The sequence below is a fragment of the Heptranchias perlo genome, chromosome 3 (assembly GCF_035084215.1).
Source record: "Heptranchias perlo isolate sHepPer1 chromosome 3, sHepPer1.hap1, whole genome shotgun sequence".
NCBI classification, from domain to species: domain Eukaryota; kingdom Metazoa; phylum Chordata; class Chondrichthyes; order Hexanchiformes; family Hexanchidae; genus Heptranchias; species Heptranchias perlo.
The window spans coordinates 62,832,019-62,855,997 of record NC_090327.1 but is presented as its reverse complement, the minus strand read 5'-3'; the positions used below and the strand labels follow the sequence as shown (position 1 = coordinate 62,855,997).

Sequence of the window (23,979 nt, the reverse complement as noted above, 5' to 3'; positions counted from 1 at the left end):
CTGCTGCTCGGAGAGGTCCGGGGAGCTGCGCCTTGGTCTGTGGACCCTGTGGCGAGGGTAGTGCCCTCTGCGACGCATCTCTCTCTGCGGTTGCCCTCCCTCCTGCTGTGCAGGTGGGCGTGCAACAGCACCGTGTTGGGGGGCTCCACGTCTCTGCGGTGGACGGCGTGGACTGCGAGGCTGCTGGGGCTGGTCATGCTGTTCGTCCTCCGAGGGTGTCCACGCACCACCCATCTGGCAGGTGTTGGTCTGAGGGGTTGTGCAGGGTAGGTGGGTGGTTCCTCGGACTGGGGCTGCGGTTTCGCGTCGGTCTGTCCTCTGGCTTGGCAGGGGGTGGTGGAGGGCAGGGGTTGCCCTATGTGACGCGGTGGCCTCCTGCGTGGGTGAGGGCTCTCCCCTCCCCCCCCCCCCCCCCCCCCCGTGGAGTGCACCTTGGCACCTACCACAGGCTGCTGGCTGCAACAAGCCTGGTTGGAGGGAGACTGTTTCCCCCAGTGTGTGAAACACTCTGCGTTGAAGGTAAAATCCCACACTTCCTGTTTTGACAGCTGATTCAGCTCATTAACTGACCTCAACAAGCAAGGTAAGTACACTCAAGTGGAACCCCGCTGGCTTTAATTGCCTGTGGGATTCCCACCAGCGGGGGCCGCGCACGCAGCCCCGCACGTCATCGGGGAACCCGGAAGTGTTCGGGATCGTGGCGCGATCCGGTCACGTGACTGGATATCGGGATTTTCGGGGCCCCCCGCTGGAAACCGACAGGAAACCCGACGGTAAAATCAAGCCCCTGGTGTCAGAAGAACATTAGAGAAGTGAAGGAAGAGAAAAAATAATTTAGCCCACTGAAGCTGCACTATCTAGTGCCGAACACCCCCAGGCTGGCTTCTGGCTTCTGGCTGCTTGTTGAATACTCCAAAAGTCTGGATCTCATCTACCCTGCCTGACAGGTTATTCCAGACATTCGTCACACTTTGCATGAGGATATAAATTTACTGTTCACTAGTTTATATTATGACCTCTGGTTCTATAAGCCTGCCTAACTTTAAAGTAATATTCTGGATTTACTTTACCTAAAGCACTTAATATTTTGTATAGCTCAAAGAGATTCCTCTCCTCTCCCCCATCTTCTTTCTATGCTGTCTCAAATGAGCTTCTAAACCTTTCCTCATCACTCATCCCCACCTACATTTGAAATCATGCTTTTTGCTCTTATCAGCTTGTTTCACTTCTCAGTACCTCCTCCAATGCTTTCACATCCCTTTAACAGCATGGCAACCAGAACTGCATGCAATACCCTAAATGTGGTCTAATCAGTGTATTATACAGCCTTAAGCATAACCTCGGTAGACTTGTATTCCACTGTTCTGGCTGTATCCCTGTATTTTATAAGCGTTTTAATTGCCTCACCGCATTGTCTAGACAGAATGTGTCAGAAGCTATAAAGAATGCTGATCTATCTCAGGAGTCTGTAGCACAATCAAACGTTTCCATTTGGTTGATTTGATTCAGCAGAGTAATCGTAACAAAAACTTGCTCTTTAAATTATCACCTTCTTTCTCCCTCATGCTATTCTAACCTGTCTTTTTGTTAAAATGCAGTGTTTACAATAAATAAACACTGATGTCTGCTGCCTCACAGCTAATGCCTTGGTTTTATTCAGTGGAGAGAGCCCTGCTCCATTTAAAGTGGTGACCAAAATGCAATGCAATGAAAAACCTATTGGGGTAAATTTTAACATGCCAGCAGGAACTCAGCAGGGGAGTCAATACGCGGGTGGAAAACCCAGAAAAAAATTGTTGTGTTTTCGCGAGCGATCGCGACTCAATTGAAGGCCCTTAATGTGACTTCCAGCTTTTGCGTCTCCATGCTGCACAGCAGGCACACTGTACACCTGAATGACGTACTGGGACTTGGATTATTTAAAGGGCCATTGCAACCATGGGTTTTGAGGGACAAAGGAGAAATCTGAAGATATGGAGCAGCAAAGTACGAGGCCAGCACCCCGATTCAGTGACTCTTTGCTGGAGTTGCTATTAGTCAGTGTGAGGAGCAGGAGGGGAACATTGCACCCAGAAGAAGCGCCCTGCCTCTGCCACCAAGAAGATCTGGCTCGAGATGGCAGAAGAGGTGACCAGCAGGAGAACCATGTTAAGGACATGGGTGCAATGCAGGAAAAGCTTCAATGACCTAACCAGGTCAAGTAAAGTGAGTACAGTTACTGATTCACCTGCGGTGTACACTACTCCATCACATCTCTCCTTACACCCACTTAAGGCTCAATATCAAATTATCTTCACTTTCTATGCACTTCCTCACCTACCCATTTGTGAACCCATCACTCCCACTCACCCCAGTCCTGATGCAATGTGATGAATCTGTCCAATACTCACCCTCTGATGCATTGCCCTGACCCAGAGCAGTGCATCCATCGGGTGACCCCGTCACCTTCACTCACTCACACATCTGTACTTTCTTCCCTTGTAGGACAAGAGAGCGCAAAATGCAAGGGAGAGGAGTCGGACTGGAGGGGGCCACCACAAATAGTGGCCCTGACAGGCAGAGGAGGAGGCCTTGGAACTCAGCCGAAAGGTCCAAGACTGGCACTCCACAAATGTCTGGTGACAGAACTTTAACATCCCTCACACACAATATGAATTGATATTATCAATGATTGACCTGTTGCACGCCTCAGGATGCTCATCGCAACCGCTTCTGCGATGATTCTTAACATTGCTGTATGTTCTCTTCCAGGGCCTTCAACGAAGCTGAAGGACCACACAATCTGGACGAGGGCGATTCCTCAGGAGCTCCATGTCTCTGAGGGCGCACTGTCACATTATAGCGAGCCATGCACGAGCGCAGATACTCGCACCTCGGTGGGTCTTACTACAGTTAGTTGGGTTGTCACCTGGTAATTCACCACACACGTGAGCACAAGCAGACATTGGTGGCAGGGGCAGCTGTAGAGAGTCCACGTCGGTGGGCACACTCCTCTCCAGGCTCTGCTCAGCTAGATGCAGATGCTGAACCCTGTGGGCCATCCTTGAGCAGGTACATGATTAAGGTTGTGATCTACTGGAAAACGTGCCACGTACAGACTCGACAATAGTGGAGAGGATGGAGGAGTCCATCTCCAGCATTAGTGGAATGGTGGCACAGGTAAGTGTGGGAATGTCTGCAATGGAGAGAATGACAACCTCCATTAAGCTTCAAGCACAGCCCTCATATGAGTCCATTCAGGCCCTGACAACGGCCTTGTGGACTCAGGGTGCCCAATATTCTCTCGCCTTAAACAGGCAGACAGATACTTTAGCAGTGGCCTTACAAGGCATCAGACATGTCCTCCAAGCTGCTCTCCAGCAGAGTGGTAGGAGTGATATGGCTGTGGCCCTGGAGAGGGATGATGGAGAAAGGGGACATGGAAGTGGGAACTACACTCAAAGCACTCCCACCTCTCACCCAGTGCTCCCCTCCTCCTCCCCCCCCCCCCTCCCAGCCAGTACCTGCAATGCTGCCTCCTCTCCCGATGGCCGAGACTATCCAAGTACAGGTGCAGGTGGAACAGTCTTTGGCGGGACCCTCACGAGCTCCAAAAGCTAGAAGGCGTAGGTTGAGAGCATCTCAGCAATCAGGGCAGGGACTTGCCACTGCCTCTGCTGAAGCCACAGGGGATGCACCATGTAGAAGCAGTAGGAAGGGGAAGGTTGAGGTTTTGTAATCACCAAGGTATGCACAAGGGTCTCTGACAAAATGTCTTGCTTTTCATTTCTCTTTGATTTTTGTTACATTCACATTAAATGCTATACTTGTCACCACCATTGCCACGTCTTGTCCATTTTGTGAAAGCGACCTTGCATGTCCCTCATCATGAATGGCAAGACTTGATGCCACCCATTGGGCATGTTTACAATGGGTGTATGTTTGGTTATAGGACTGTTTTTTGCAAGCGGTGTTGCGGTGGGGGGGCTGGTGGTGGTGGTGGTCGTTCCAGGCGGCCTGAGCACTTCACTATCTTGAGTTTGCAGATCTCCTTATGAAAATCTCTGATATGAGTGACTCCCTGGCATTATGAGCAGCCAGGTGTGCGGCTGCTCTGCCAGGGGGGGGTGGGGGTCATCCTCGTCGCCATTGCCCTCGTCCTTCTTCTTCTTCTTCAATGTTGCTGGCAGGTGAGGATACTTCATGAGCGCATGGGAGGTCATCCACCTGTCACCCATCTATTGAGCAATGTTGTGCAGGATGCAACACACGACTATTATTCTTTACACCCTTGCCAATGAGTATTGAAAGGATCCCTCAAATCAAGCCAGGCATCTAAAGTGCATCTTGAGCAGTCCAATGGCTTGTTCAATGACAGACCTGGTGGTGATGTGGCTCTGCTTATACTGCTGCTCTGCCTCGTTGGTGGGGTTTCTCACAGGTGTCTTAAGCCACATCTGCAGGAGGTATCCCTTGTCTCCAAGCAGCCAGCCCTTAAGTCGGCATTGTGCGTGGAAGAGGGCCGGGATTTTGGACTCGTGCAAAATGAAGGAATTATAACAACTGCCAGGGAATTTGGCACACACATGTAGAAACCTCTTCCGGTGGTCACAAACCAGCTGCACATTGATGGAGCGCGCTGCACCCATGAAAATCCAGCCAGAGAAAGGAAACCCACTGCCCTCTCAGTCAGGTTGATGTCTGCGTCAACTTCCTCTGCGACGTCGGATGCCGTGGCAAACAAGCTATCCATGACCTGTCATATACACTTATGTACAGATGACTGAGAGATCCTGGTGATGTCACTGGTGGTGCCCTGGAAGGATCCAGAGGGGAAGAAATTAAGGGCAATGGTGACTTTAAGTGTGACGGGTAATGCCTGGCCACCAGGCCCATCCGGGAGCAACTCTTCATGAAGGAGCCTGCAGATGTCTGCGACCACCTGTCGACTCAATCTGAGCCTTTGTAGGCACTGCTCCTCAGAGAGGTGCAGGAAGCTCAGCCCCACGTGAGAGTGCCTCCTGTGACCTCGACCCCTCCGTTGGTCCCCTCTCTGTTCTTCTGCAGGTCCTGGTGGGCTTACAACTCCCAGAACTGCGTGCCATGCTGGTGATGTGCTTCCTCCTCAGATGTACTGTAGAATAAATCCATTGCGCCCTCCCATCTTGATGGTGTCAGTTTGAGGGGGTCTAAAATGTAGGTAAATATGTCTGAACACGAGAATGCTGAATGTGAACGAAGACATCTCAGACTAAACACAAAGAACTCCCAGCCAAAGGTTTATCTGAGAGAACTGATTGCCCTGCTGCAAAAACTCACCTTTTCTGACACCTGTCAATCACTGGTTTAAAGGTCCAAATGAGGGCCGGCTGCAACTCTCCTCCATTTCCATGGTGTCTTTCAGAGGCCACGGGAGACTCGTTCAGAACCAGTTAAAATAGCTTGTGTAGATCAAACCACAAAAATGTAACATTTTAACTTCAAGATCCGAGGGTTCGCCCACTGAGTCTATATGGGTAGAACTGAAAAATAAGAAGGGAGAGATCACTTTGATAGGATTGTACTACGGACCCCCAAATAGTCAACGGGAAATTGAGGAGCAAATATGTAAGGAGATTACAGACAGCTGCAAGAAAAATAGGATGGTAATAGTAGGGGACTTTAACTTTCCCTACATTGACTGGGACAGCCATAGCATTAGGGGCTTGGATGGAGAGAAATTTGTTGAGTGTATTCAGGAGGAATTTCTCATTCAGTATGTGGATGGCCCGACTAGAGAGGGGGCAAAACTTGACCTCCTCTTGGGAAATAAGGAAGGGCAGGTGACAGAAGTGTTAGTGAGGGATCACTTTGGGACCAGTGATCATAATTCCATTAGTTTTAAGATAGCTATGGAGAATGATAGGTCTGGCCCAAAAGTTAAAATTCTAAATTGGGGAAAGGCCAATTTTGATGGTATTAGACAGGAACTTTCAGAAGTTGATTGGGAGAGCCTGTTGGCAGGCAAAGGGACGTCTGGTAAGTGGGAGGCTTTCAAAAGTGTGTTAACCAGGGTTCAGGGTAAGCACATTCCTTATAAAGTGAAGGGCAAGGCTGGTAGAAGTAGGGAACCTTGGATGACTCGGGGGATTAAGGCCCTAGTCAAAAAGAAGGAGGCATATGACATGCATAGGCAGCTGGGATCAAGTGGATCCCTTGAAGAGTATAGAGATTGCCGGAGTAGAGTTAAGAGAGAAATCAGGAGGGCAAAAAGGGGACATGAGATTGCTTTGGCAGATAAGGCAAAGGAGAATCCAAAGAGCTTCTACAAATACATAAAGGGCAAAAGAGTAACTAGGGAGAGAGTAGGACCTCTTAAGGATCAACAAGGTCATCTATGTGCGGAACCACAAGAGATGGGTGAGAACCTAAATGAATATTTCTCATCGGTATTTACGGTTGAGAAAGGCATGGATGTTAGGGAACTTGGGGAAATAAATAGTGATGTCTTGAGGAGTGTACATATTACAGAGAGGGAGGTGCTGGAAGTCTTAATGCGCATCAAGGTAGATAAATCTCCGGGACCTGATGAAATGTATCCCAGGACGTTATGGGAGGTTAGGGAGGAAATTGCGGGTCCCCTAGCAGAGATATTTGAATCATCCACCGCTACAGGTGAGGTGCCTGAAGATTGGAGGGTAGCAAATGTTGTGCCTTTGTTTAAGAAGGGCGGCAGGGAAAAGCCTGGGAACTACAGACCGGTGAGCCTGACATCTGTAGTGGGTAAGTTGTTAGAGGGTATTCTGGGAGACAGGATCTACAGGCATTTGGAGAGGCAGGGACTGATTAGGAACAGTCAGCATGGTTTTGTGAGTGGAAAATCATGTCTCACGAATTTGATTGAGTTTTTTGAAGGGGTAACCAAGAAGATAGATGAGGGCTGTGCAGTAGACGTGGTCTACATGGACTTTAGCAAAGCCTTTGACAAGGTACCGCATGGTAGGTTGTTATATAAGGTTAAATCTCACGGGATCCAAGGTGAGGTAGCCAATTGGATACAAAATTGGCTTGACGACAGAAGACAGAGGGTGGTTGTAGAGGGTTGTTTTTCAAATTGGAGGCCTGTGACCAGCGGTGTGCCTCAGGGATCGGTGCTGGGTCCGCTGTTATTTGTTATTTATATTAATGATTTGGATGAGAATTTAGGAGGCATGGTTAGTAAGTTTGCAGATGACACCAAGATTGGTGGCATTGTGGACAGTGAAGAAGGTTATCTAGGATTGCAACGGGATCTTGATAAATTGGGCCAGTGGGCCGATGAATGGCAGATGGAGTTTAATTTAGATAAATGTGAGGTGATGCATTTTGGTAGATCGAATCGGGCCAGGACCTACTCCGTTAATGGTAGGGCGTTGGGGAGAGTTACAGAACAAAGAGATCTAGGAGTACAGGTTCATAGCTCCTTGAAAGTGGAGTCACAGGTGGATAGGGTGGTGAAGAAGGCATTCAGCATGCTTGGTTTCATTGGTCAGAACATTGAATACAGGAGTTGGGATGTCTTGTTGAAGTTGTACAAGACATTAGTAAGGCCACACTTGGAATACTGTGTACAGTTCTGGTCACCCTATTATAGAAAGGATATTATTAAACTAGAAAGAGTGCAGAAAAGATTTACTAGGATGTTACCGGGACTTGATGGTTTGACTTATAGGGAGAGGTTGGATAGACTGAGACTTTTTTCCCTGGAGAGTAGGAGGTTAAGGGGTGATCTTATAGAAGTCTATAAAATAATGAGGGGCATAGATAAGGTAGATAGTCAAAATCTTTTCCCAAAGATAGGGGAGTCTATAACGAGGGGGCAAAGATTTAAGGTGAGAGGGGAGAGATCCAAAAGGGTCCAGAGGGGCAATTTTTCCACTCAAAGGGTGGTGAATGTCTGGAACGAGCTGCCAGAGGCAGTAGTAGAGGCGGGTAAAATTTTGTCTATTAAAAAGCATTTGGACAGTTACATGGGTAAGATGGGTATAGAGGGATATGGGCCAAGTGCAGGCAATTGGGACTAGCTTAGTGGTATAAACTGGGCGACATGGACATGTTGGGCCGAAGGGCCTGTTTCCATGTTGTAAACTTCTATGATTCTATGACTAGCAAAAGAACCAAAGGTGACATGAGGGAAAACTTTTTTACGCAGCGAGTGGTTGGGATCTGGAATGCACTTTCTGACGGGGCGGTGGAGGCAGATTCAATCATGGCCTTCAAAAGGGAACTGGATAAGTACTTGAAAGGAAAAAATTTGCAGGGCTATGGGGATAGGGTGGGGGAGTGGGACTAGCTGGATTGCTCTTGCATGGAGCCGGTACGGACTCATTGGGCCAAATGGCCTCCTTCCATGCTGTAACCTTACTATGATTCTATGATCTTTAAGTACTTTAAGTTCTTCAATTGGCCCTTGAAATTTCATCCCACCCTTCCGGGTTTCAGAAGTGCATGCGCAGCCAAACGCGTCTGGGTCAAACCTGGAAGTCAGCGCGTTAGAGCCTGGATGCGATCCCGCACTGAAATTGGAGGATTTTCACTGCCCGCCCACCCCCAACCCACCCATTCCTCGGGGTTAAAATTTACCCCATTGTGTTGTAATTAGCATAATTTAACTATCTGGGTTACCGTCATTATCGTTAAATGTTGTAAAGGCTTTTATGTAGCAGGAATGAAATATTATCTGAGCTACGTCTCTCCATGCTATAAATGAAACCATAAGAGTAGCCCTTAACAACACTTATTTATCCATTTGCTTTTATATTTACAAGACTTCCATTTACACAGTGCTTTATCACGTCGGTCTGAAAATTCACAAAGTGCTTCACATACACAATGAATTACTTTGAAGTAAAGCGACTTTTATATCAGTAAATGCAGCACAATTCCACAACCTCAATGAGATGAGCAACCAGTTAATTTGTTTTTGGTGGTGTTGGTTCAGGAAGGGGAAGCTAGGACACCTGGAGAAGTCTCTTCTCTTTTTCAAGTAGTGCCATGGGATCTTTGATTTTGACTGAGCCACCAGAACAGACAGATGGAGCCTTGGTTTGACATCTCATCTGAACGACTGCATCACCAACACTCGCTCACTGCTGCACTGGAATATCAGTTTAGGTTCTGATCAAGCCCTAAACCTTCAGGTTCAGCAGCAAAATTGGCAGCAAATGAACCAAATTGACATTTGAGCATGCTTGATCACATGATACTTATGGATGAGAAAGGCCATTTGGCTCATCTTAATTCATCCATCCAAAACAATCCTACCCTCTCCTAGTTCTGCATCTGCTTGTTTCTTAAATTCCAGGGCTTGCCTCCACCACTCTGCCCAGAAGTCCATTCCAACTGTTCATCACTCTGCATGAAGAATTCCTGATTTCAGCACCTAAAGTTACCTTTTGCTGGTTTGAACTTGTGACCGCTTGTCCTACTCTCACTGTTTAATTTAAAGTAGTATTCGGATTAACTTTTTCCATTCCATTTACTATCTTATATACCTTTATATGATCATATCTCAGATGCCTCCTTTTCTGGTTGAAAAGCCCAAGTCTCTTCAGTCTCCCTCATAACTCAGACTCCTGATACTAGGGATCAGCCTTGAAGCTCTTCTCTGCATTGCCTTCAGCATTTGAATATCTCCCTTATTTCTCAGCGACCAGAACTGAACACAATACTCAAATTGCAATCTGACCAGAGCCTGTACAGTTTGGTCATAACTATGGTTGTGTTAGCTTTGGAACTGCTGTCATAGGCAATGGGTAAAGGGTACATCGAAGAAATTTTCACACATACCATGACTATGAGATCATTTTGACATCCACTTTGTGTTAATAATCTCCATTTGCCATTCGGTTTCATCCCTGGCCCATGCTGTGTTCTCAATCTTAGACAGTTGCCATTAGAGACATCCAGGATTAGGTGGATTAGTGGTTCTTAAAATGTGAAGCCTGTCCAGGTTATCTTGTGTAACTCTGTTGGGAGTCAACTTTCAGCAAGAGTAGTGGCAATGGGGAGGGGATGGGGGTTACTGGTTAGGACAGCTCAATCAGCTGATACTGATATTTGATTGGTGTGAGGCCTTGTGTGAGTATGGCCTATGAATTCTGGTAAGTCTGTTCCATTATGTTTTAAGAATTTCTGTCTGGACTACCTCGAAACTGTATAAAATGCATTTTTAATGTTAACAGACAACTGGTGTAACTAGCATTAAAATTTAACTGGATACATATAGCGGAACTTCATACTCCCTAGACAAGCAGGATTTTCTTTGTAATAATAGCCACAAGTTGATTAGTAAAGAATAAATGTGCAGGTAATTCACAGTACAATAAACGTTGAAGGACTAAAACAAAATCAAGTGTAGATCAAGAATAGTCCTCGGAGTTTTAGTTTCCACTTATCCAACTTAAATGTTATGTCCTCACAAATGTTCATTCGTAGCAAATATGACGAAAAAGACAACCTTCATGAACTCTTCAGTCATTGTAACATATATGCTTGTGGCACAAATAGAAGGACAAACTATCACCAGTGACTGCCTCTTTAAACAGCAACACAAACCCCGATTACTTCCGATTACTTGCGTTACCTTCCCAAGTCTGCTGTCAGGCCTCCCAACACCCTACCAGTCTTTTAACTTTTCACTATATGCCCATTTTATGGGGGCACCTTGCCCACGACCTGCATGCGCTGCATTTGCAAATCAGGGCACAACTTCCTCAGATGTCATAAACGCGATGGAGACTCCCTATTGTTCACTGCTGTGTTTCCCTGAGGCTCAGCATTACGGGCACTGTCAGCATCAATGGCAGGAAGTTCACGGCAAGTGCAGTTGGATCAGAGGCCTGGCATTACAGATCTCCGGCCATATTTTCAATAGATAATACTTCTTCTACAAGTGCCCCTGTGGTACTAGAGCTATATATGAAGCTGTCTCTTCTCACAACGTTTGAACAGTTTGAGAATTATGTTAGCATGTAATTAGGCAATTCCAAAGGAAAGACTCTCAATATTTGTGGTTTCCTCTGTAATTTCCACATACTTAAGTTTACTTGAACTAAATCCAATTTGGATAAGTCACCCTTGTGTAGTAGCAGGAATATGCTGAGAAAATAGTTTTGACTACTTTATTGCTTCAATAGCCAAAACAAAACAAAGTAATTCCATTACAGTAATGCAGGAAAATAATTGTCTCTTGTAAGGCACCACTGACAGATCGTCTCACTCTGCTGCGGCCATTTCTCTTGTTGCGCCGCTTGATCATTTTTTTAAAGTTATTGGCCCTGGAATTCTATGGGGCATTCTCTTCCTCTCTCTCTCCCCAGAGTTACAGGGGGAGACCAGTAGAACCCCTACAGAATTTCAAGGCCATTTTATTCAAGTGTCCATGAGAGTCAATGGAAAAGAAAATCGGGTGGGGTGTAAAACGGTCTGTCGATTCACTATTGCCTGTTTTCTGCTACCGTCTAAGACCAATTTCACCCCCTGTGTGTCTGCTTCTCTCTCTCTACCTCCCAGGTATTTTTATAACCTTGTGCTGGTGATCACACACAATCTGCATATAGATAGAATAATACCCCTTACGATTCGTGCAAGGGGAGCTTCTATCTGTTGACGTTTGCATAGCCATGCGAGTGCCATCAATTAAAGCATACCCCCAGCCAGATGGTAAAAACCAAGGGCATGTGTTTGCTGGTACAAGATATCCATTGAAAATATTATGGGCCTGAGAATGCCTACGTGGTCAGTTTCCAGTAAAATAGTAAAATGCCTACGTGGCAAAGTAGCAGAAGTAGAAATGCGGTTAATCGAGGGTTAATTAGTAGCCTGTTAGCTAGTAGTTAGGCCATCTGTTTGCATGCTCAGCTCTTTACTGTAAGGCCTGCATTGTCTCATCAGTGGAGGAGACTTGATAAGTTTATCGGGTCTGGTGTGGGTGTCTCTATGGAGCGGGTTAATCAATGGCGGCACTATGCTGAGCAAGGCCGAATGATCAGCACAAGCAATCAGTTCCTGTTTATACCCAATCACCAGGGATTCGAAGTTCCTGTTTATACCCAATCACCAGGGACTCGAACCCTGACTCTCAGTGATATTTGATCACTGACCTACCACTTACAAGTTACTCCTTTAGTACATGTACTGACCCTCAGTGATATTTGATCACTGACCTACTTCTGTGTATTCGCCAGACTGACCTGAATCTTGTAAGGACGCCACACGAGTGTTAGCGATTGGACGATTCGTCGTCAGACTTAACAGATTTAGGAAAGCCGAAGTAGTAAAAAGATTTACTCACATCGGGGCGCCCTCTCCTTCCTCCGTGTCCGAGACAATCCGCCTCTTACTCCGCGAACTCTCGGTGATCGACCGTTGAGATCCCACTTCTGACACCAAATGATGAACTGGATTCTTTTACCCCTCAGTCTGGTTCAGCAGGCCAGAAATTGCTGCAATGACTGATATCGCGGCAATGACGTTAATTGGATCTTTTAGCTCACCATTGACATCACATTATATTCTTGCTGCAAATCGCTGGAACATTGATGTCGCACTTGGGACCTCATGAACCTCACTCCTGCTCCTCCTGGCTCCACATTCAGGTAAGTATTTTTAAACAAACTTACCTTTTTGGTGGCGGCTGCTAGCGGTTCTTTCAAGGACCGCTGGTTAGGTCACATGTAGGTTTTCCTGAAATCAGCCAGTCTGTCACTGGCTGCGTTTAGGGCAGCCCAATTTTTCAAAGGAGACCTCAAACAGGAGTTAGGCCCTCTAGTTGCATGTGCAAAGTGATTAATGCCCTGGATGCCGCCTTTTCTGCCTTTACCAATATGACAAACAACGTACTTCTGGCGCATGCATGACACCTGCCATATTGGATACATTGGCGCTTGTTCCACGCCTGTAAAATGGGTGCGGCATTACCCAATTTCTAGGCCTAGGAGTCCAATATGGTTTAACACTAAGTAGAAACACATAAACAAGGATGTAAAAGAAACTTTGTAGCACAGAGACTTCTAAATAATAGGTTAAGAAAATACTTGTGGCATTATGTGGTATCAAAACATGTGTCCTACATAATAAGAGACACAAAAGGCCTGTGCTTGAAAATGTTTATCTGCAAGAGAATTCTTTAATATTCTCTGAATATTTGACTTCACGTGAACAAATTTCACCCAATTTTGAATGTCTATAGTACCTTTAGTACTAATTAATAACGGTAGTCAGTATTTAATTTCTGTCAGCTTCAAAATTTAAACTAGACAGTTAATTAAATTAGTGTAGTCTACTTCATAATGTCATTAGCCTTCCATTAATTAGTGTCACAATTAACGCAAGAACCCATCTGATACTAACTTGTTAACATGCATATATTACAACCTATGATAGCATTGGGTTGAGTTTTTAATATTCCCTCCCAATATTTACTTATTTAATGAAATATGAAATGTCGCAAAGCTATTTTCAGCACCCCTCGTAGGCCAGGAGAAGCAGGACTGCTCCCCCCAACCCCTCAAGGGAGTCTTCGGCCTCCGTTCTGCTGATCGCAACCTCTCTCTAGCCCTGCCACGATCTGTGACCCCCCCCAAGCCCCGATCTGCAGTCTTCCCCAACCCCCCCTCCCGTGATCATGGCTGACTCGAAGCCTTGATCTACAGCCTGCTCCTCTCCTGATTGCAGGGGACCAATGGCCACTGGTTTTTCCACCTGGCAGCTGGCCAGCTTGCTGGGTGGGAAACGGAATTACAAAATTATAATGATGTTCTGCCGTTATATACGACAGTACCGCCATATCCCCGGCTTTCTGCCTCCCTCCTCCCTCCCCCCTCCCCGTAAATATCAGGGCCATGATTTCAAGTTCCAGATGGTGGGTCAATAAACATTGCTAAAGGTGTATGAATATCCGATGGCCAGGTGCAGGATGTGGGGAGAGAAGTTGACGCTATTGGAAAAGTAATTCAATGAAAATTTTGCTCTATGTTGGCAGATTTTCTCCTGTTATTGTCGCAACTATAGGTTGTTAATCCATCAACAATAACTTCTGCTTGATTCTAGCCCAAGTGGTTATCAAATGGCAAGTTTAACAGACTGACATACAACAGAGTTGCACTACAGCTGTCTTCAACATTACCTTTAACATTTATTATAGTTATAATACACCTGCCTACAGAGTACATTAATGACAAGCAATCAATACAACCTGACCTGACCGCATATCCAGGTAGATCAGACCTGACCTCCGTGGACTGCCTGTGGCCATGGACTTACGACCATTCCCTCTTGAGAGCTCTAGCTTTTGGGAGGGAGCGTGCCCTATCTTTATGCTATTTGGCTGCGTTGTTCTGTACGTAAGCACCTCTTGTTTGTAAACCATCCTACTGTACTGACTCTCCGAAAACCACCAGGGATTGTTTAATTCTTAGTGTAATGTAGCCTTTTACCGTTATCAGGTCTTAGTATGTTTATACTAGTTTAGGACACCCTTTTTCATTATTCTCGTGCCTCAGCATTCTTTCAATGGCCTCTTGGGTTTCTGTAAGTTATTTTTTATGCTTGATTTAAACCATATTCTTGCACTCAATATTACAGAACTGTGTCAAGACAAAGTTTATCTATAATGTGCCGAGGGTCCCCGTTTTGCGAAATGTTCCTATTTGTTTTGCCGGGCAGATTTCACAGGCAGCAATAGACAAAAAAAACTGAACATACAGAGTGCTTTTTTAATTTGAAATAAAAACTGAAAAACTATTGGAACTAATCACCTCCACAGTCGTTAAGAAATTATATCCTTGCAGCAATGCTGCTGTTTCTTAAAAAAAAACTGATGCAGTCACAGGCTGATGTGTGACAGGATTATAAGACTTAAGAGTTCTTATAACATTAAAAATTCCTGAGAACAGCTCTGATGTATATGATGACCAGTGAGATTTTAATGACGTCCAGTTAGCCTATATAATGTTTATGTATCACAACTTTCCTTAAAGATCAACCAACTAGAGTCACGCCTGAAACAGAATGGTTGCACCGATGAAAAGGGAAATCATCTGAATGAAAATGATCACTGGAAAAAGGAAGACTGCACTACCTGTCACTGTAAGGTATGTGTAAGAGTACAGGTCATTTTCAATTGCCCAATGCAGAACATTTAAAGTATTATCAATTCACAGATTAGTAAGCCTAGATTTTCCGACCAGCATTATTTTACCACTGGCATTAACCCATTCAGAACGCCAGAGTTAAAATAATGCTGATCAGAAAATCTAGGCTGTATATTTTCACAATGTCTGTCTTTTGCATTGCATAGTATTTACAGCACAGAAACAGGCCATTCGGCCCAATGTGTCCATGCTGGTGTTTATGCTCCACATGAGCCTCCTCCCACCTTACTTCATCTAACCCTATCAACATATCCTTCTATTCCTTTCTCCCTCATGTACTTATCTAGCTTCCCCTTAAATGCATCTATGCTATTCATCTCAATCACACCATGTGGTTGCAAGTTCTACATTCCAACCACACTCTGAGTAAAGAAGTTTCTCCTGAATTCCCTACTGGATTTTTTGGTGACTTAGCCTTAGGCTCTCTGCTTATAGCTCAATACCTCTAATAATATTACATTTGAGGATGACACTAATTTATGTGGCCATGTAGAGGAATCCACAGCATTCAAATGGATAGGGAGCAATTACATTGATGAGCTTAAGAATGACAGTTGGAACTTAATGTGGAAAATGTAAGATAACAAAACGTTGGTAGGAGAAATATCAAACTTGTGTACACAATGGATGCCTGGTGTGATATGTGTGAAACAGAAAATGTTTACATCGTAGGAAAGATTTCTTGGCACTGAGCTTTGCTCATCGAGAACGGACATCTGGAACTTGGGTGGAAAGTGAGAGGGCCTTGTAGGGTTTTCCTTCCGTTAAAATTGATGGGCAGAAAATCCTGCACAGCCTGCATTGGAAATTTGTAAATTTTTTTTTTTATGTATGTGACTTTTAGCTGAACAGTATTGGTGTGAAAATTTAAAAATTGGCTTTGGATAGCTGTAAGCATAGAATTCTTTTTCTTTTGTAGAACTTGCTACCACATGGTGTGATTGAGATGAATAGCATAGATGCATTTAAGGGGAAGCTAGATATGTACATGAGGGAGAAAGGAATGGAAGGATATGTTGATAGAGTTAGATGAAGTAAGGTAGGAGGAGGCTCGTGTGGAGCATAAACACCAGCATGGACACATTGGGCTGAATGGCCTGTTTCTGTGCTGTAAAATAGCCAACTAATAAAACTCTCCTGAATCACCTGGATTTTAGTAAGAGCCATCTGTCCAAGAGGGTTTTCCTTGTTGGTGCTGCTAGTATTCAGAAATTAATTGTCAGAAGATTATTTGATATCTGGGCCATTCTCTTTTGAAATATCTGTAGAAGAGTTTATAGCCTCGTGGAAGTTGACATTCATTGGGGATAATTTTAACCGAACTTGTCGGCGGGAAACCCACTGGATCAGGTAGAAAGCCTAAAACCGGCTGGGGTGTAAAAACCAAAGGTGCACTCAATCTGGTTAGTTTCCCGCTGGGTGAGGTAGGTTAAAATTGACCCCGATTATCTCTTATTTGACCTATCTGTGAAAGCATTTTTGTCTTTGGCTTGGTGGCTGCCCCTTTAAATCCAGTCATCAAAATAAAATAGTTTAAATAGTTTAAAGACCTACTCAAGTTAAATTTGATAGGGCCAATGTTCCTCGGGTGGGAGAGGGCACAACTCTGGCAGATCACCTGCAGGAGTGAGGACTTTAGGGCAGAACCCATATCCACCCAGTTTCTGCCCCACTAACATTCCCAAGCTAACCTGGGAGTCCCGCCCAGCGTGCCCTCATTACGCCGAGTGGAAGCCATGCTTCCTAAGAGCCTTCCATTGTGGGGTTTCCTTTTACTTCTTGAATGCTCTCGCCTTGGATTCATCTTTGGCCTGCTAAGGGCCTCTGTCTTTCCCCCATTGGAGCAGTAAAATTGGGATGGGTCCAACATTCTCTCCAGCAGGCAGCTGGGAGTCCCCTTCCACTAAACTTCTGGCGGCGGAGTAGGGATCCCGGAATTTCGGGCCCCAGGTCTCCAGCCCAAATCAAATAAGAGAGGAACCAAGCTATATAATTCAAATATAAACAAAGTTTAGGTATGACTGACAGCTCATCTTTGAATTGATTGATCAGTTATTAAAATCCAAGGAATCCAACAACTGTTTCAGGGTTATTTTAGTAAGAGACCCTTCTTCAAAACACCTGAAACATTAACTTGTTTCTTCTCTCCACACATGCTGACTGACTTGTGTGTTTGCAGAATTTTCTGTTTTTATTTCAGATTTCCAGCAGCTGCAGCATTTTACTTTTTGCTCCATGAATCATCCTTGCCATTGCCCACTACGAACCATTACTCGCCTAACCAGTAAATCATAGAACTTTTCATTGAAATGTCCATTCTATACATGATCATCAATGAGAGATTTGGAGACTCCAACGTCCAGATTTTAATTGGGGACCAGTTTGTGTTGGGTCAGTTTTGGGGAGCGAGGGTGTTATTTTAACCTAATTTGCCCGGTGGGAAACTGACTTAATCAGATCAGCTTTCAGTTCTGTTTCCATTTCTATAATTGATAGTCCTGTCCATGCTGCAGACTCCGATTATCGGGTTGTTTTTACAGCACGGAAAGAGGCCATTCGGCCCATTGAGTCCGCGCTGGCTCGATGCAAGAGCAATCCAGCTAGTCCCACTCCCCCGCCCTATCCCCACAGCCCTGCAAATTCTTTCCTTTCAAGTACTTACCCAGTTCCCTTTTGAAGGCCATGATTGAATCTGCCTCCACCACCCCCTCGGGCAGTGCATTCCAGATCCTAACCACTCGCTGTGTAAAAAAGTTTTTCCTCATGTCACCTTTGGTTCTTTTGCCAATCACCTTAAATCTATGACCTCTGGTTCTTGACCCTTCTGCCAATGGGAACAGTTTCTCTCTATCTACTCTGTCTAGACCCTTCGTGATTTTGAACACCTCTATCAAATCTCCTTGCAACCGTCTCTGTTCCAAGGAGAACAACCCCAGCTTCTCCAGTCTATCATCGCAACTAAAGTCCCTCATCCCTGGAATCATTCTAGTAAATCTCTTCTGCACCCTCTCCAAGGCCTTCGCATCTTTCCTAAAGTGCGGTGCCCAGAACTGAACACAATACTCCAGTTGTGGCTGAACCAGTGTTTTATAAAGTTTCATCATGACTTCATACTTTTGTACTCTATGCCTCTATTTATAAAGCCCAGGACCCCTTATGCTTTTTTAACCACTTTCTCAATCTGCCCTGCCACCTTTAACGATTTGTGCACATATACCCACAGATCTCTGTTCCTGTACTCCTTTTAGAGTTGTGCCCTCTAGTTTATATTGCCTCTCCTTGTTCTTCCTACCAAAATGTATCACCACATTTTTTCTGCGTTAAATTTCAACTGGTGTCCACCCAAGCCACCAGCCTGTCTATATCCTCTTGAAGTCTATCACTATCCTCCTCACTGTATACTACTCGTCCAAGTTTTGTGTCATCTGCAAATTTTGAAATTGTGCCCTGTACACCCAAGTCCAAGTCATTATATATATCAAGAAAAGTAGTGGTCCCAGCACCGAACCCCGAGGAACACCGCTGTACGCCTCCCTCCAGTCCGAAAAACAACCAACCATTCACCACTACTCTCTGTTTCCTGTTACTTAGCCAATTCTGTATCCATGTTGCTACTGCCTCCTTTATTCCATGGGCTACAATCTTGATGATAAGCCTACCATGCGGCTCTTGATCAAACACCTTTTGAAAGTCCATATACACAGCATTGCTCTCATCTACTCTCTCTGTTACCTCATCAAAAAACTCTTATCAGGTTAAGTAGACACGATTTGCCTTTAACAAATCCGTGCTGGCTTTCCCTAATCAAGCCACACTCGTCCAAGTGATTGTTAATTCTGTCCCGGATTATCGTTCCTAAAAGTTTCCCCACCACTGAGGTTAAACTGACTGGTTTATCTTTACACCCATTTTTGAACAAGGATGTAACATTTGCAATTCTCTAGTCCTCTGGCACCACTCCCGTATCTACGGATGTTCATCTACATACAAACACTGTTGCCCTGAAATTCCATAGGATTCTTCCAATTGACTGCTGTAACTTTGGTGGAATATCACCTCGAAAAATAACATTAACCACTGTATTTAGCCATTTTCAGGCATGGGCCTGATTTGAATGTCAGCGGGGAGCTGTGGGCACTGCACTGCAGTTCACCAGCGTGGAAGGATGGGAAGTCATCCAGCTCCCACACTGAGCTGGCCAGCAGTTCAAGGCCTTTTTGTGGAGCGGCCACCAATGTTCCTTTTATGACCTGCTGATTAGACCGCTTACCACCTGCTACAAATGGGCGGCTCATGCGCTGCCTGTTTGTACTTCACAAGTGCATTTGAGGGTCTTACAATGGCGTAAGATCCCAATTTGCATATTTGAACAGCTGTTCATCCGTTTACAGGCCCGCCTGAAAATTGCATCACACGTGCCTTGGGCATGCAAAAGAGGCAGGTGAGCTGAACCACAGCCCCCACCATCCCCAATTTTCAACTGCTGGCTGCCAATTTTTCAGGCAAGAAATAGGCAGCCACCAATTAAAAATCACTCCCTTCCCAACCCCCCCCCCCATCCCCGCGAACTCATGATCTAACTATGGTAATAGAGATGATGTGGAGATGCCGGTGATGGACTGGGGTGGACAAATGTAAGGAGTCTTACAACACCAGGTTATGGTCCAACAGCTTTATTGGAATCACAAGCTTTCGGAGCTTTCCTCCTTCGTCAGGTGAGTGTAGGATTCCGTAAATGCACAACATTCGTAAGAACGGGATATGATGTTCGACTCGTCGATCGACAGTTCAGACAGGCCACAGCGAAAAATCGCATAGACCTCCTCAGAAGACAACCAACAGAGTACCCTTCGTCGTCCAGTACTTCCCTGGAGCGGAGAAACTACGCCATATTCTCCGCAGCCTTCAACATGTCATCGATGACGACGAACACCTCGCTAAGGCCATCCCCACGCCTCCACTACTCGCCTTCAAACAGCCACCTAACCTCAAACAGACCATCGTTCGCAGCAAATTATCCAGCTTTCAGGAGAACAGCGTCCACGACACCACACAATCCTGCAACGGCAACCTCTGCAAGACATGCCAGATCATCGACACAGATACCACCATCACACGAGAGGACACCACCCACCAGGCACATGGTTCATATTCCTGTGACTCGGCCAACGTTGTCTACCTCATACGTTGCAGGAAAGGATGCCCCGGAGCATGGTACATCGGCGAGACCATGCAGACACTGCGACAACGGATGAACGGACACCGCACAACAATCGCCAGACAGGAGGGTTCCCTCCCAGTCGGGGAACACTTCCGCAGTTAAGGACATTCAACCTCCGATCTTCGGGTAAGCATTCTCCAATGCGACCTTCGAAACACACGACAACGCAAAATCGTCGAGCAGAAATTGATAGCCAAGTTCCGCACCCATGAGGATGGCCTCAACCGGGATCTTGGGTTCATGTCACGCTACATGTAACCCCACCAGCCAAAAAAAAGTTACCTGTTTTTAATACAACTGGTCATTCTCTGTGTGTGTGTCTCTCTCTCTCTCTCTCTGTCTTTGTGTTATGACCGCTTGTGTATTCAGTAGTCTGGGATGTAATGTTTCTCTGTCTGAACACCATCCACTCCCTTGATTGCTTTGATTATATCTATGCCGAGGTGTGATAACAGGCAGTTGGAAAGATTATCTGTAATCACCAGGCATTGTTCTCTGACTATATATGCAGTGCATTTACGGAATCCTACACTCACCTGACGAAGGAGGAAATCTCCGAAAGCTTGTGATTCCAATAAAGCTGTTGGACTATAACCTGGTGTTGTAAGACTCCTTACATATGGTAATAGAGTAATTTATTCTAGATAGCTAGCACACTCATATAATCACCAGAGACAGGGAAACATAGTCCCTTTAAAATTAGTCAATGAAGGATTAATCTGGCTAATTAATAATTCAGGCTCAATGTACACTTGAGGTAGAAATAAGGTTAAAAAGTAACCATGAATAAATTCCCATTGTGAACCTTGTTTGAAGAATGAGAATTGACAATTAAAGTGTGTGACTGAAATGCAGTTTTCCCACAGGAATGTGCAATATGTGTTGGCAATCAATTCAACTGTAGGAAAGTCTTAATGCTTATTCTGATGAATCTTTTTTTCTAGAATGGTCAGTTGACATGCTATGTGGAGAAATGCCCCATACTCAAGTGCTCCAAATCTGCCAAAAAGAAAGGGAGATGTTGTCCTGCCTGCATGAAGTCAGAAACCAGAAAATGATCATCTGTGCAATTCCGGGAAAAAGAAAACTGTACTTTGGAAAAAAGAACAATAAGTTTCTCAACCTCTTGCATCGTCTACTGATGTCTGGATAACAAACAAAGACAGGAACAAAAAAGAACTTTCTGGTCACATTTTGGCCACTGCTGGCACTCTGCACTAGTCCCTTATCTCACTTTAAGCAATGTCTCATTTGAGAGGAACGAGTCAGTTTAAACAAAGTACCAAGGTGGCCCTCAGTAATGAATTAAAGAACTAAACTACTTGCAGTTCTAATATTAAACTGCTCACACTACAAGAATGTAGTGATTTGGTTGAAAAGCATCACTATTTATCATTGTGTCATGATATCTTATGTATATCATTTAAAAACTCATTACATAGATACCACAGTTATGATTTGCATTTTATATTAATTTATTATTTGAAGCAGTGATAGATATTTAGGTAAAGTTCACTGAGAAGTGAATGTTGTCTTCACATACACTGTCCAAAGACTAACCATTTGGTATTTTCCAACTGTGCGGTCAGATTATTGTTTATGAGGAAGCTTCAAAAGCCATGATGGTGATTGTGTAAAGATCCATTGTCTTCATTCTACCAAATGTACCTCACAACTGCACAAAGCCAGGGATGTATTGTGCACAAATATGGTGCTGAACATTATGCCTCGGAAATTAATTATTGTTGGATTATATTTTTATTTTCTAATTTTATATAAAGTTTTGTAACAATTCAACCATAGTACCAAATATAACACTGATTTGATGTAACATTTGAGGTGCTCAGTTATAAAGCCTGTTATTAATGTAATGAAATATCAAAATCTTTACATTATAATTTTAAACATTTGTACAGTGAATATTTAATATGTCACTAAAATACATTAATACACCTATTTCATAAGCACTAAACATGCTTTATGTGACCTATGGTGCTGCACACAAGTGAAATTTACAGCTATAAAATAGTACAGTTCTTTTTTAAAAATAATATCAATTGTTCTTCAAGCAAAGTTCCAAGTTTATGGGCAGATTGGTACCAGCGACCTTGTATTTGGTGCTTTAAGAAATTCAGTATTCGTTGATATTTGGTATCAGCCATTTATACACCAGATTTAATTCTTTTTGTGCATTCATTGTAGGTGAAATATGTTGAAGATTGTATTCATCTTTATATATTCATAAGTGATTGTATTTTAAATAGTAGTTTTATTTATAACTTTTAATGCACACAACCAAAAAAAATCTAACCTGAAAAAGCCTTATCAGGCATTGATGTCACCCCTTAGAGTACATACTGTTCATATTTGCAAATGAGGTATTGATTTTTTTAAATTAATGCCAATATTATTCATATATATCAACAGTACTGAATACAGAAAGTTTTCTGCTTCAACATTCATCTACATTTTCCTTTTTATGTAATGTAAAATCCCTCTGCATACCAGCTACTGTTGTAGTGCACAACAAAACGTACTGTAGGTTTTACACAACTTTTTATAAAAGTACAATGGTACTACGACACTGATGATGTCTCTGAAAATTATATTTGGTCTGAGTACATTTCAGTGATTACATTTTGTCTGTAGTGTCAGCAAAATGCAGACTATTAAACGATTTTAATGTGAAGCAACTGTAGTCTTTGGGAATTTTTTTAAAACGAGCAGCCGCTTTAGAGCCACTGATTTTTGAGCATAGCACATTACTGTTATAAGTAAAGGTGAATATTGTTATCTCAATAAGTTATGAAGCATATAAGCAAAATATTAGCTGAAGTTTGAGATTTTTGAGGCGGGAGAATGGACGTCAATTTATATCAGCTGTCATAGATTGACACCTGCTGATTTTGAATGTGTATTGGTAATCAAAAATTTACAAGTGGGATGTGATGCAATATACAGAGACCCATGTTACCTTTGCAAACAAAGAAATATATTACACATTCATTACATATAAAGGGGGGAATCAGGTGGGATCGCAGTGGGGAATGTTGGCATATTTGGGTTGTAAGGCCTACTGCTCCCTCGCTGCCTGAACAATATTTCTTGCTCCCCCCCCCCCCCCCCCCCATCTACCCTTGGCCGGGTCTGCCGTTTCCCATTCCTTCCACCCATCATATGTAAATGGCGGCAGGGACTTGGGTCCCACCAGAGTTTCCTGCTCTCCGCCACACTTCCCACTGCTTCCCTGGTCCATCATGAAGGAAGGTGGCGGTAGGCCTCAGGAAGTAGCGATAAATACCCAAATGGAGGGATAGGGCCTGATAGAGTTCTCCTCTCCCGCCAGTCGGCCCTTTCAGTGGGAGGCCTCGTTCAAATCTTCAGGGCACTTCTGCTGGGGCAGACACAGAAAGGCAGGCAGAAGTACCACCCTTCCAAAACTCCACCGCAGACAGGAAAAGCCAAGCCAAAATATTAATTTAAGTAGCCAGGTAGGTTTTGCAATCGAGCAGTGCATTACAAGTCCAAATTCAAAGGGCTGAAAACTTATGGTTTCAACTGATATTTTAGCTGACATGCCTTCAGAGAGTGAGATTTTCCTTTTCT

General features: G+C 44.3%; 1 protein-coding gene across 1 annotated transcript in view; it reads left to right on the top strand.

Annotated features, from left to right (window-relative positions):
• Positions 1–21,635, top strand: part of LOC137314905 (peroxidasin homolog) — a 573,760-nt gene extending 552,125 nt beyond the window's left edge. The window contains exons 22-23 of the mRNA XM_067979924.1: positions 14,979–15,092; positions 21,318–21,635. Coding sequence (XP_067836025.1) covers positions 14,979–15,092; positions 21,318–21,431 — 228 coding nt within the window. The 3' untranslated portion in view covers positions 21,432–21,635. The remainder of the gene's footprint in view (positions 1–14,978; positions 15,093–21,317) is intronic.
• Positions 21,636–23,979: the final 2,344 nt, after the last annotated feature.